Below are 13,240 nucleotides of genomic sequence, written 5' to 3'. Positions count from 1 at the left end.
CTTAAAGTCTATTTTGTCTAATCTTAGTATAGCCACAACTCTCATGTTATTTAATCCTCGCTGAAGCTCTGAGCCATTAGTGTCCCAACAGGGACAGGACACTATTTCAGATAGGGAAATTGAAGCACTGGCTTTTCCCAGATTCTGTAAAAAGTTAATGTTGGAACCCAAACCAAGAGCCCCCCCTTCTCCTAGTTTCCAACTAAAATTTGCATAATGTTTCTACCCTATTTACCCAGCTTTTGAATTGTAGACTGTGATTGTTTTTCAAGCAATTATCTATATGTTTGTGGCCTGATCAGTTCTCTAATAGCCATTGCCTGCATGTTGTTTTGGATTTTTTAAACTGTCTAGTTCATTCCTTGGAAAAAGCTGTATCACCGATACCTGATGAATGAAGAGCAAGCTGTCAGCAAAGTGGATGGCATCCTCTCGAGCTATGGCATAGAGAAGGAGTCAGACCTGTGTGTGCTGAACCTCATCCGGTGAGTCCCTGTTTCCTGGGAGGAAGTCAGTTTCCAAAGTCCTTTCCCAGAAATCAGCACTTACTGGATCACCTTTCCCATGGATGCTGCTGTGAATGTCTTACAGCTACACAGCCACCACTAAGTGCTCCCCGAGTGTGGACCCTGGACGGGCGTTGTGGAGTCTGAGGGATCACCTCCTCCTCCCCGAGGCAGAGGCCTGCGTGCGCCAACACCTCCCCGATCTCTACGCTGCCCCTGCCGTATGTGAAGAGGCTGCAGGGAGGGGAGGGTTGGGGAGGCGACACCTTTTCTCTTTGGAAGAAAGTGTATTGGTGATCAAGTTTGGTTGAAGGTTATTTTAGATTTATTTTCAAAATCTTCCTTCAGCCTTTGCTTTGAAGCCTTAATCTTGTCATTGGTCCCATAGAGAAATAAAAGGCTACATTGTTATAGATTCTTTAATTTGGAAGGAATTTTAAAAAGTATTTCATCCAATTTCCCATTCTGTTGAGCGGTTCCAACAGAGGATGGTCATCTAGCCTCTACACACCTTGATTAGTAAGGACTTCTTTACAAGGCAGCCGATTGTATTGTTGACACCTTGGGTTATTTGAAAGAACCAGAGAAAAGAAGGATTTTGTACTGACACACAGTGAGTTAATGAGAAGCTGGAGATAGTCTCCAGTTTCCTTTGTCTTGTGGCTTCTCATCTGGATAGTGATTCTTCTTAAATTTTGTTTTGGAAGCCACATGCAACCTCAGCCTCATTCTGCAGCCAGTCGAGGGTTGGAAATCCAGCCATGTGCATTTCTCTGTCCATCTTTAGTGAAGTGATTGTCGATGGAGTGAGATTTGTTTCCCAGTATGGTTGTAGTGAAAGGTGTGTGGAACTTTGCTTTTGTGGATGCATTTTTAACAGGGAGGCTTGCAGTAAAGTTAAGAATGATAGTTATATACTTATATGTCTATCATTATTATTTTTATTTTTATTTGGTTGTGCTGGGTCTTAGTTGCGGCAGGTGGGCTCCTTAGTTGTGGCTTGCCGGCTCCTTAGTTGTGGCTTGCGAACTCTTAGTTGAGGCCTGCATGTGGGATCTAGTTCCTTGATCAGGGATCGAACCCAGGCCCCCTGCATTGGGAGCGTGGAGTCTTGACCACTGAGCCACCAGGGAAGTCCCTATATGTCTGTTATTGATATTTCCATGTTAGTGAACATTTTCTTAGACATTAATAAATGGAGCATACTGTGTCCATAATAATAAATTTTCAATAATTTAGTTAACTTAATATTTAATAAGTATTAATAATAATAGAAATACTAAATTAACATCTTAATGCCATTGAATTGTCAGTCTTGATTTCCCCCTAAAGACTGCTGTCTTCTTTTGTATCCCCCAGTTTTTGTGCCTCCCAGATGGGCACCCATTTAATAGTGAGCTTGTTTGACTTGAGTGTCTGGACCTCAGAGCTCACACTGACCTGGTGCGGGTGGGGTGGGCTGGTGAGGAGGTGGGAGGATCACGTCTGTGCAGCGTCTTGCATTAAGCACTTTATAAATGTTATTTAATCAAAGAAAACTTAAGAACTCAAACCCAAAAATGATGAGAAAGAAGGAATCCAGGGTAAAAGGAGACATGCCTGGTGTTTCCCAAATGTCATTCGGGAAGTTTGCGCTCCGTTTAGACGGTCTGAGGAAGGTACACGAACCCCAAACCTGGCTTTCTTCACCGGCTGTCCCATGTGATTCTTACCGGTTGTGTTTTGGGTCTCGTCTCCTGTCCTGTCCACCTCCCTCTTCAGGGTGTCAACGTGTGGGCCTTGGTGGCCGCCATCATCCTCCTGTCCAGCAGCGTCAATGACATCCAGCAGCTGCTCTTCTGCCTCCGGCGGCCCAGCTCCACAGTGACCATGCCAGACATCACCGAGACTCTGTACTGCATTGCCGTGTTGCTCTACGCCATGAGGGAGAAAGGGATCAACATCAGCAACCGGTAACTGGCCCCCGCCCTGCCCCTTCCCCGCGTTACCGCTGGGCAAGCCCCACCACCCACTGCTCTGCCAAGTTCTCCGTGAGGTTTGAGTGCAGTGATGCAGGCAGGCGGGCTCTGTGAACGTGAGGTGCCGTGGGGTCGTACACCATCCCCAAGATAGTGTTTACCTTCAGGACTGTTGAGCCTGGAGTGGACGGAGCCTTCTGTGTTCATACGTGGCTACAATTTGTTCCCCAAAGAGCACATCCTGGTCTATCTCCTTTGCCTCTGCCCACCGCAGCCAGGCATGTCTCCCAGAACCGTGCTTTCCAAATATTTACCTCCAACAGTGCAGGTAAATATAGCTCAGCTCTAGGTATATTTAAACCCTTTTCTTCCCTTTTTTTCATAAAATGGTGGTACATATTTTATTTTTAGCAATGATTAGGAGTCTAAAAAACATCTGAGGAAAAATAAGATACAGGTCGTGACTGAATTTGAAAATCTCTAATCTGCTTTTTTCCTGTTAGGATTCACTACAACATTTTCTATTGCCTGTATCTTCAGGAGAATTCCTGTGCTCAGGCCACAGAAGTCAAAGAGGAACCATCGGTCTGGCCAGGGTATGTCTGTAAGGGTGTGTGTGTGTGGACGTCTTTGATTCCTGACTCTCGTACTTGAAGAGGAAAAGGTGTTTTGTTTTAACCACTTTATTGAGTTATAATTTACATTACATAAAATTCGCCCATTTTAATTGTATAACTCAATAATTTTTAGTAGATTTACTGAGTGTGCAACTAACATCATAACCTAGTTTTAGAACAATTTAATCACCCAAAGGGGGGGTGGCCCTGCCCTATTTCTGGTTAAATTTTATTCATCCCATTTGGTTTCCTGTTTCATTTTTGACAGTCTATCACCTGATCTTTTCAATTCCTTATTCTTTTCCTGATTTCTCTTCTGTAATGATTATAGCAAGAAAACAACCATCCAGCTGACACATGAACAACAGCTGATCCTAAGCCATAAGATGGAACCTCTCCAGGTGGTAAAAATTATGGCGTTTGCAGGTAAGGGGGCTGCCATTCCTGGAATGCCTCTTACCACCTTACCCGCCACCTGCCAGAATATCTTTACCTTAATCTATTATTGAACTGCTGCAATTAAATCATCTAAAAAGCAGTTGCCAAGGAATAATTGCTTTTTCTTACCACTCCAGGGGGGCATCCACACTGGACTTCCTGGTGAACAAATGGTCCATAGGAGTTTGTTTGTGGGGTAGATGCCACTGGGATTGATCCAGCCTATTATGTATCATCATATCTGCTCAGACACTGATTGCTTATGGGGCAGTAGGTCATGTGAATCCCTTGTTCAGACAGTGTCAGGAGCTCCTTGATTTCTATAGGGTGAAGTCTGGAAGGACCTCCTACCTTTTGGTTCTGACATACATCCCTCAGTCAGCTAATTGTGCTTCCTGGCTCTTAAAGTACTTGGTTGCTCTTTGAACCTTTGCTCATACTATTTTCTCTACCTGGAATGCCTTCCCACTTCTTTTCTGCCTAAATATCCTACTAAAAACAACAGCCACTTTATCAAATGTCTGCCCTGTGCTAATCCTAACATTCTGTGAGGTTGGTTTGTTTATTTATTTTTTGGCTGCACTGCGTGGCATGCAGGATCCTAATTCCCCAGGGATTGAACCCATGCCCTCTGCGGTGGAAGTGTGGATGGCCAGGGAATTTCTGGTTCATTTTATGTATGAGGTTTTAAAGCTCAGGGAAATTAAAATGATGTGGTCCAGATTAAATGAGCAAATACGTGGTGGAGGTAGAATTCAAAGCTGGATCTATTTCTCTCCAGAAATGTGCCTTTTCGCCTACCCTCCCCGTCCCCTACTTCCTCTATCTCTCTGCCATCCGATGTTGACCCCCGTCACTTCTGTGTCTTCTTGGTGGAGGCTTCCTCAGCCCTTTGAGACCTCCGTGATTCTGAACTCTCACTGTGACTAATCTGTATTAACTGTTTGGTGCCTGATTACATAGGAAGAATAGCCAACACACACCTTCTGTAAACACCTCCACACTATGTCATTGATCTGTTGATCTTCAAACAGCCCTGGTAGGTAGGAAAGGAGGTGCTATTTTTCTTCTTTTATAGGCGAGATTTTCTTTTTTGTTTCCAGATCCATATTCTTTTTCACTCTACTGTGTTATCATTATTCTCTTTTTTTTTGTTCCAGTTGTTGCAACTGTGTTGGTGTTTTATTCCCAACTAGATTGTAATGCAGGAACCTTGCTTTGTGTTTGTGACATGCCTAGTGTAGGGCTGAATGTGCAATAGGTGCTCAGGAAATACTTGTTCAGTGGGTGACAGTTGACTAACTGAATAACTGAATGAAAGGCGGGGAGGAGGGGCAGATAGGATAGTTCAGAACGGGTTGGAAGGATCCTTGAATCTCATTTTCATGCTCTTGCTGTCGAAGCATGAATGGTGCCTAGGCCAGCATAGCTACCGTTTATGAGTTCCTCTGCTGGGTACCTGGGTAATTATCTTGCACACCCTATGAGGTCAGTGTTACCCACACAGGCTGAGGAGCAGACTGAAGTGGCCCCTTTAGAGCTGCAGGGTCTGCTACCCCAACCCAGGTGGCTCTGTCTTGAGTCTGCTGCTCCCTTCACAGCACCGTTTTTAGTTTTCATCAGTACTGGAGAACTTGCCACTGTCTGGTCCCAGACAAGCAGGGAGATAGGCATGGGTGGGACCTGATTATAGCGTCTGTGGGAACCGTTATTCCTGGTCAGAGGATCACCTCCCTTGCTCTTGGCTTCCTCAGGCACTGGGAAGACCTCCACCCTGGTCAAGTACGCTGAGAAGTGGTCTGAGAGCAGGTTCCTGTACGTGACCTTCAACAAGAGCATTGCCAAGCAGGCCGAGCTCGTCTTCCCCAGCAATGTCATCTGCAAGACCTTCCACTCCATGGCCTACGGACACATCGGGCGCAAGTGAGCATCATGGTGCCACTGTTGCCACTACGTCCAGTTACTGCTCTCACGTTGCAGTCAGTACACCACAGTGACTCGGAGAAAACTTAGTGCTTTATCTTCACTTACAGGCAGGGAATATGGCCATAGATTGAGTAATTTTTACTTCACCCCATAGAGAGATATTGCTACTGAGGGAAGCTTAACACTGTCTCACTGAGGGAGGCATTTTCATGTCTCTGGAACTGAGGCACAGAAGGTCAGAGTGACTTGTCTAAAGTTCAGGGCATCACCAGTCTGGTTGACCCATTCAGGCTTTCCTCAGAAGCTGGAGGGGAGAAGACGGGGCTGAGGGGCACTTGTTCCAGGCACCCAGGGCCTCTAAGCCGTGTCCCCTTGGACGAGAAAGCTTCAGGGAGCTTCGAGGGTCCCCCCCTGGGGCCTCCTGGAGTCTGGTCCACACCTTGGAACAGTGGTATCTGCTGTGAGCCACTTCGTCTCCTGGGTTATTAGATGTGAATTCTGGAAAGCGTAACGGAGCCCTTTCCAATCCTACGAGGACCTCACTCAGCTCCTCAGGCTTTTTTTTGTCACCTGTATGTGCCACTTCCAGTGACCTGGTGGTGTCATTGGAGAGAAGGGGGCAGGCCTGGGGGAGACACTAAATCGCGAGTTGCCACAAAAGCCAACCCGGTGCCTTTGGGACGTGCGTTGCAGGTACCAATTGAAGAAGAAGTTGAATCTCTTCAAGTTAACCCCCTTCATGGTCAACTCTGTCCTCGCCGAAGGGAAGGGTGGCTTCATAAGGGCCAAGCTAGTATGTAAGACTCTAGAAAACTTCTTTGCTTCGGCTGACGACGAGCTGACGATCGACCACGTGCCCATCTGGTGTAAGAACAGCCAGGGACAGAGAGTCATGGTCGAGCAGAGCGAGAAGCTGGTGAGTGTCTCAGTCCCTTTGGAGTTAGGGCTCGGGAGGAACAAGGGCTCGACACGGTGCCAGCTTGTACTGGTCCTTGATGTCTTTAGAGCTGCTGGCAGGAGGTAGAGGTGGAGGGGAGACCCTAGGCCGGTTGTGCTGGCTGCAAAGTGTACAGGGTTTTCTGTGAAGAGCACTCATCTTGCTTAGTCCTCAGCCTGGTCCTCCATTTCACAGATGGGGCTCCTGCCCAGGGTTTATAAGAGCTCGTCGTGGGGTCTGCTGGTCCAGGGTCTAAAGATGTGATTCTCTTTTCTAATTTTTATCAAGTCTTTTCAGTCATTGACCACACTTTTTATGAATTAACTGTCGGTCATAAATCTAGAGGAATCATCTAGCCTTTCTTGGTTCATCAGATGCTGTGCTCCCTGAGCGATGCTCTACCTCTGGGTGTGGTCCAGCCCCTGGCTTTTGCCCATCTGGGCGCCTGACGTTGACATGAGGCCCTCGTGGAGCCAGGGGAGGTCAGGGAGGGGCTGCCGTTCACCGTGAGCTGGGGCCTTTGCTTTGACCCCTGCACATGGACATGAACTCCTGATTTCAGGGTCGTGACCTTCACATCACCGTGTCACTTGCTTTCTAGAACGGTGTCCTCGAAGCGAGCCGACTTTGGGACAACATGCGGAAGCTGGGCGAGTGCAAGGAGGAGGCTTACCATATGACGCACGACGGTACGCACGCGCCCAGTCCTGAGCCCCGCCGTGCACCCGCCTCATTCCGATTTCTGACTCTTCTGCCCCTTCTTGTAGGCTACTTGAAACTCTGGCAGCTCAGCAAGCCTCTGCTGGCCTCTTTTGATGCCATCTTTGTGGACGAGGCCCAGGACTGTACCCCAGGTGATAAACCATTCAGGATACCAGTAGTCCCAAACACATAGCAACAGTGTTGTGAATGTGTAAGAGGACACGTGTGTGCATAAGTCGATGATTCTTGTCTGTCATGAGGAGGAGCGCGTGACGCTTAGTCATTCAGAAACCCTTTGCTGTCTGACTGGATTTCAGCACTTGTCTCTCCACCCCCACCCTCACCCAAAGGAGACTTAATTTTCTCTAAATGTTTTGCTTGCGTTATTCTTAAAATATTGGCTGAGCCTAGGTCACCAGATGATTGGGTTGAGACTCATGTGGAGGGGGAAAAGGTAGTCAATTTAGAGTGAACAATTTGTGTTGTGTATTTTTCCAGTGGCTGATAGAAAATAGTGTGACTTGGTCATTTTGGGGCCTTAAATTATAATATCAGAGAAGATAACTTGCCTCATTTTATATTTGCCTATGTGGTTTCTTATACTCAATAATTTATTCAGGAGTAAAAATAATCTGCATTCGTAGGGTTAGAAGCTGTTTCTTTTGTTTGTTATAAAATCATTTCTTTGGACTGAGTGCACCTATGCTGGAGGGAAAGATAACTCTGTTGTCCAGTGTGCAAGCGTTTTCATCCTTTTCTGTCTTAAGTTTGGTTTCTTTTTGCTCCGTGGGTTGGTGTCGCTTCAGAGCCCTTACTTTCCATCTTCTTGGTCGCAGCGATCATGAACATAGTTCTGTCTCAGCCATGTGGGAAAATCTTCGTGGGGGACCCACACCAACAGATCTATACCTTCCGAGGTGCAGTCAACGCTCTGTTCACAGTCCCTCACACGCACGTCTTCTATCTCACACAGGTAAGCGCTGTCTTTGCTTCCCAGTCCCCAGACGCGTATATACACGCAAGCCTTGTGGCTCCCCACCCTGGTTCTCCAGTGTTGACTACGTGCCAGGCCCCGTGTAAGGCTTTTCATGAGGCTCACTGTGTGTAGGAAATCCGTGCCTCTAAGCAGTGGCTCTCCGTGGTTCTCAGGGGGTCTGCGAAGTCAAAACTGTTTTCATAATAGTTATCTGCCTCTTGTACTATGTTGACATTTGCACTGATGATGCAAAGTCAGTGGTGAGACTGTGGCTGAGAATCTCGGCTTCGGCACCAGCCAGTCCTAGCAGTTGCCTTATTCTTCACTGCAAGGCACTGAGTCAAAAAAGAAAGCAGGCAGTTCACTAAGAACATCTTTTGTTTTTAAGAGTACTATTTTTTTTAATATTTATTTTTATTTATTATCTTCATTGTAGCACACAGGATCTTCTGGTTGCAGCATGCAAACTCTTAGTTGTGGCATGCCTATGGGATCTAGTTCCCTGACCAGGGATCGAACCTGGGCCCCCTGCATTGGGGGCGCAGAGTCTTACCCACTGGACCACCAGGGAAGTCCCTACTAAGAACATCCTTGATGGCACAGGAAAAATGACTAATTTCATTACTGTAGACCCTTGAGTCCATCTCTCTCACAGTCTGTGTGATGAAATGGGAAGTAGGATGAAGTCCTTCTGCCCCTGCAGTGTGCTGCTGTCTGACCAGGAGCACTTTTGTGATTGTGTTGTGAGCTCCACCGCTGCTTCTTTCGTTTGTGCTTGAACAAGCAGCTGACGGACCAACTCTGGTTATTCAGACTTGGGGATTTGGCATCTTCTCAAAAACGCATGCTATGAGCTGTGACTTCAAGGAAAACAGCTGACGTATGTATTGCCGAAGATAAACTTCTTGCTTTCAAGTGAAATCCAGATTTTGGAAACCTTGTTTCCAGCATGAGCATGGCAACTCCTGGGGCCTTGATTATCTGGAAAAGCTGTTACATGTTCCTCCCCTTTTCAGCACTCATCTTTGTGAGGCTGTCACACCAGGCTGGATGCAGACAGAGCTCTGAGATTCGGCTGTCTTACGCTGGGCACTAAAAACATTTGCAAAAATGTAAAAACAGTGCCACTCTTCTCTCTAACTTCTGTTTTGGAAAAGACCATTAAAAAATTTTTTTTTTATTTTTTGGCTGCGTCAGGTCTTGTTGCTGCGCGCGGGCTTTCTCTAGTTGCGGTGAGTGGGGGCTACTCTTTGTTGCAGTGTGCAGGCTTCTCATTGCGGTGGCTTCTCTTGTTGTGGAGCACGGGCTCTAGGCATGCGGGCTTCAGTAGTTGCAGCATGAGGGCTCAGTAGTTGCGGCGTGTGGGCTCTAGGGCACCGCCGTGGGCTCAGTAGTTGTGGCTCTCAGGCTCTAGAGTGCAGGCTCAGTAGTTGTGGTGCATGGGCTTAGTTGCTCCACGGCATGTGGATCTTCCCGGACCAGGGCTCGAACCCGTGTCCCCTGCATTGACAGGTGGATTCTTAACCACTGTGCCACCAGGGAAGTCCTGAATAATACCGTTTTAAAAATATGTTCTGTATGTTATCATGTAATGGGGTTATTGTTATATTGAAATGCACTAAAGTTGCTAATGTGGTAATTGTAGGTAGGTACAACTCACGTAAATGATAAGCGTCTTTGGGTGCTCACTAATTTTTTAAAGTATGAGGAGTCCTGAGACTAAAAGGTGTGAAAACCACTGCTTTTAAGAAACTCACTTCTAGTGAGAGGATGTGAAACTGCCAGCGAAAGTGCCAGCATCATCTAAACTGTGTTCTGTTCTTTTCTAGGAGGCCCTGTAGCCCACTCAGTGACCTTATTTCCTGGAGTTTCCCTTGTTTGCTCTAGTGACCTAGGGTGGCATCAACCCAGAGGAATTTTTTTTTAATAGACGTTTTTTAGTTTCAGATATATAGAAGAGTTGAGAAGATAGTATAGAAAGTTCTTACACATCCTACATTCAGTTTCCTTTATTATTCACGTCTTATATTCGTGTGGTACATTTGCTACAGTTAATGAACTACCGTGGATACATTATTATAAACTAAAGTCCATCGTTTATTCAGATTTCCTTGGTTTTTTACCAAATGTCCTTTTTCTATTCCAGGATCTTATTCAGGTGACCCTATCTGCATTCAGTTGTCAAGTCTTCTTAGGCTCCTATTGGCTGTGCTCTGTGGTTTCTCACACTTGTCTTTTTTTTGGACCTTGAAGAGGACTGGTTAGGTGTTCTGTCGGATACCACTCTGTTGGTGTTTGTCTGGTGGTTGCACTGATGTTTTGGGAGGAAGGCCTTGGAAGAAAAATTGCCATTTTCATTACAAGGTATTGGGGGCCCGTACTGTCAACGTGGTTTATTTATTTATTTATTTATTTAAAAATATTTATTTATTTGGTTGCACTGGGTCTTAGTTACGGCAGGCGGGCTCCTTAGTTGTGGCATGTGAACTCTCAGTTGGGGCATGCATATGGGATCTAGTTCCCCAACCAGGGATCGAACCTGGGCCCCCTGCATTGGGAGTGTGTAGTCTTACCCACTGCGCCACCAGGGAAGTCCCCCATCAACATGATTTATAACTGATGATGTTGTCTTGGTCCCCTGGCTGAAGTGGTGCTTGGCAGTTCCCTTCACCGTGAAGTGACTCCCCCCGCCACCCCTCCACACTGTGTGCCTTGGAAGGAAGTCACTGCCCTCAGTGCTCACTTGGGAACAAGAGTTGGAGTGTCTACATAGATTATTCGGAATTCTTCTGCAAAGGAGATTTTGTGTCTTCTCTTCCGTTTATTCATTTATTTATTTGTGTCAGTATGGACTCGTGGATCTTTATAATTTGAGTTATGGCTCACTTAGAATAGTTCTATAGCAACAAAGTACTGTTTGTTGAAAGTCTTGCTTTCCTTAGGCTGTGTTATTGATGTTCACCAAAGTACATAATACTTCATTACCTTAAGTTATAAGTGAATGGAAAAAGGCAATAAATACCACGAGTTTGGGCAAGAATGGTGTCTTTCCAGCTACAGTGGTCAAGGGATTAGTGTGTTGGGCCGCGTTTTGAAGTTACTGCCATGCAGCACGGCAGGGGGAGGGCAGGGAACGCTCAGGAAATGGTGATTAGTCCCGTGGCCGGTTATGTAGGGTTTGAATCGATGTTGAGGGAGCCTCAGGGGGCAGGGAGAGACCCCCTTCCTCCCTTAATTTTCTGTATAATATACGCTTCTTTGTTAGAGGCAGTTTGGAAAGAATGGTAGATTTGCTTAAAAGAAAAGTTTGCTGCTGGTCTCGGGGAACGAAGGGGCTAAGGCTGTCCAGGCTGCGGGAGTCCTGAAAGTCCACACGTCACCTTTTCTTCGTGGAGTGCTCGTCCTTTTTGTGGCGAGGCACGGGGCTTGATGAACACATGAGGGAAAGATTCAAGTGGCAGAGGGAAAGAGGCCAAGTTGGGGAGGCATGAGGTAGGGGTCTCTGAGCTGCGCTGGGAGCAGTGGTAAGAAAACGACTGTAGAAAACATGGTGGAAGATTGTCAAGGTTTGGATTTGGGGGCAAGAGATAAAGAAAAGCAGGTAACTCTCAGGTTTCAAGATAGAAAATGCTATTCTGAAAACTCAGAATGGTGATTCTTTGCTTGCCAAGCTCCTGTTCTGTGTAAGTCGGTTTACAGTAGGGAATTTCCAAGTACCCATTCCAGGTCGGGCGAGTCAGAGATGCTCAGTGGGGTTTGGCGAGGCCAGGCCTTGGCGGTGGTAGCAATGCGCTCACGTTCTTCAGGGGGTGTTAACTCCTTTCATTGTGTTGTTCTCCCACAGAGTTTTAGGTTTGGTGTGGAAATTGCCTATGTGGGAGCTACAATCTTGGATGTCTGCAAGCGAGTAAGAAAAAAGACTTTGGTTGGAGGCAACCATCAGAGTAAGGCTTCCAGTTACTCGTAATTGTTACACAGATTAGCTTCCCTCTTTATCTGGATTTGCCCTAGAGTTTGTGCTCTCTCCCAAAAGGTGGCATTCGAGGTGACACGAAGGGGCAGGTGGCCCTGCTGTCCCGGACCAACGCCAACGTGTTTGATGAGGCCGTCCGGGTGACGGAAGGAGAAGTGCCTGCCCGGATCCACCTGATAGGGGTAGGAGTGCGTTTCTGCTCTCTGCTGTCGCCCGGAAACATCGCCGACACACAGAGCCGTTGAAAACGGCCCACATGTCCAGGCTTACTCTGCACACAGGCATTTGGGTTTGTGACTGTTCCCAGGCCTGCGCTGTGAAGTCCTTCCCCCTGGCCATTCTGGTCCAGCGAGTCCTGTAAAGTCTGGCCCAGCAAGGACTGTGGACCTTTTCCTCCGTTATTTAAAAAAAAAAAAGAATGCCCTTCTAACCTGTGTGCATGCGGGGCTGCCAGCTGCCTGTGAGTGTCCTGGGGTGTGATGATCAGTTGTGTAAGACAAGCGAGGTGAGGGCACAGCTGGGAGGTGCCCGGGGCTCCAGATGCAGCGTGGACACTGGTTCTAGCTCTGCTTCTTCACTAACTGTGTGTGGCTTGTGGCAGGCGACTCAGCCCCTCTGTCTCTGGGACAGCGACACTGCCTGATTCACAGGGAAGCTAGGAGGGTTGAGTGACATGTGTACGGCGTTTTTAACTCTTGGAAGCAAGAGTTTTATGTCTAAGAGACATTCACCCGTTCATATATGAAAAAAATATTTTCTAGGGCCTACTATGTGTAGGCCCTCAGTACATACAGTAAGTGAATCAAAATAAAAAATTTCTGATGCTCCTTTTTTTAATTTATAAAGATTATGTAACCAAGTTACAGAAGTTTTGGAAATTAAAAGGAAAAAAATCACCCTTAATCTCAGTGTTTTATGTAAAAATTCTCATTTTTGCTAATTATTTATGTTTTTGGCCTTATAGTTGTGTATTTTTACACAATTGCATTTAGAGTGTACAAAAGAGAGTATGTGTTTTTTACCCCACCCACGAGCATATTTTCTCCCATGTTGCTATTTGAGTGACTTTACAATACTTTCTCAGTGGATGTAGCATAGTTTAGCCATCTTTGTTATTGTAAGGAAATGGTACTGTTGGAGCATCTTCCACGCCAGGCAGGATGTGAGCTTGTCCTCTCCCCTCTCTCACTCCCACATGTGTCATCCC

The 13,240-nt window shown here is 46.5% G+C and overlaps 1 protein-coding gene across 4 annotated transcripts in view; it reads left to right on the top strand.

Moving 5' to 3' along the window:
- The window catches only part of FBH1 (F-box DNA helicase 1), a 48,230-nt gene that overhangs the window by 18,111 nt on the left and 16,879 nt on the right, over positions 1-13,240 (top strand). For all 4 annotated transcript variants that reach the window (XM_029237138.1, XM_029237139.1, XM_029237141.1 and 1 more), the window contains exons 4-15: positions 355-485; positions 592-727; positions 2,268-2,458; positions 2,968-3,060; positions 3,413-3,507; positions 5,274-5,442; positions 6,139-6,361; positions 6,984-7,071; positions 7,150-7,236; positions 7,921-8,057; positions 11,905-12,004; positions 12,094-12,215. In XM_029237138.1, the coding sequence (XP_029092971.1) occupies positions 355-485; positions 592-727; positions 2,268-2,458; positions 2,968-3,060; positions 3,413-3,507; positions 5,274-5,442; positions 6,139-6,361; positions 6,984-7,071; positions 7,150-7,236; positions 7,921-8,057; positions 11,905-12,004; positions 12,094-12,215 (1,572 nt within the window). The remainder of the gene's footprint in view (positions 1-354; positions 486-591; positions 728-2,267; positions 2,459-2,967; positions 3,061-3,412; positions 3,508-5,273; positions 5,443-6,138; positions 6,362-6,983; positions 7,072-7,149; positions 7,237-7,920; positions 8,058-11,904; positions 12,005-12,093; positions 12,216-13,240) is intronic.

Source organism: Monodon monoceros, unplaced genomic scaffold, assembly GCF_005190385.1.
Source record: "Monodon monoceros isolate NGI ecotype Baffin Bay Population unplaced genomic scaffold, NGI_Narwhal_1 Super_Scaffold_21, whole genome shotgun sequence".
NCBI lineage: Eukaryota > Metazoa > Chordata > Mammalia > Artiodactyla > Monodontidae > Monodon > Monodon monoceros.
This window is presented reverse-complemented; position numbering and strand designations above follow the sequence as displayed.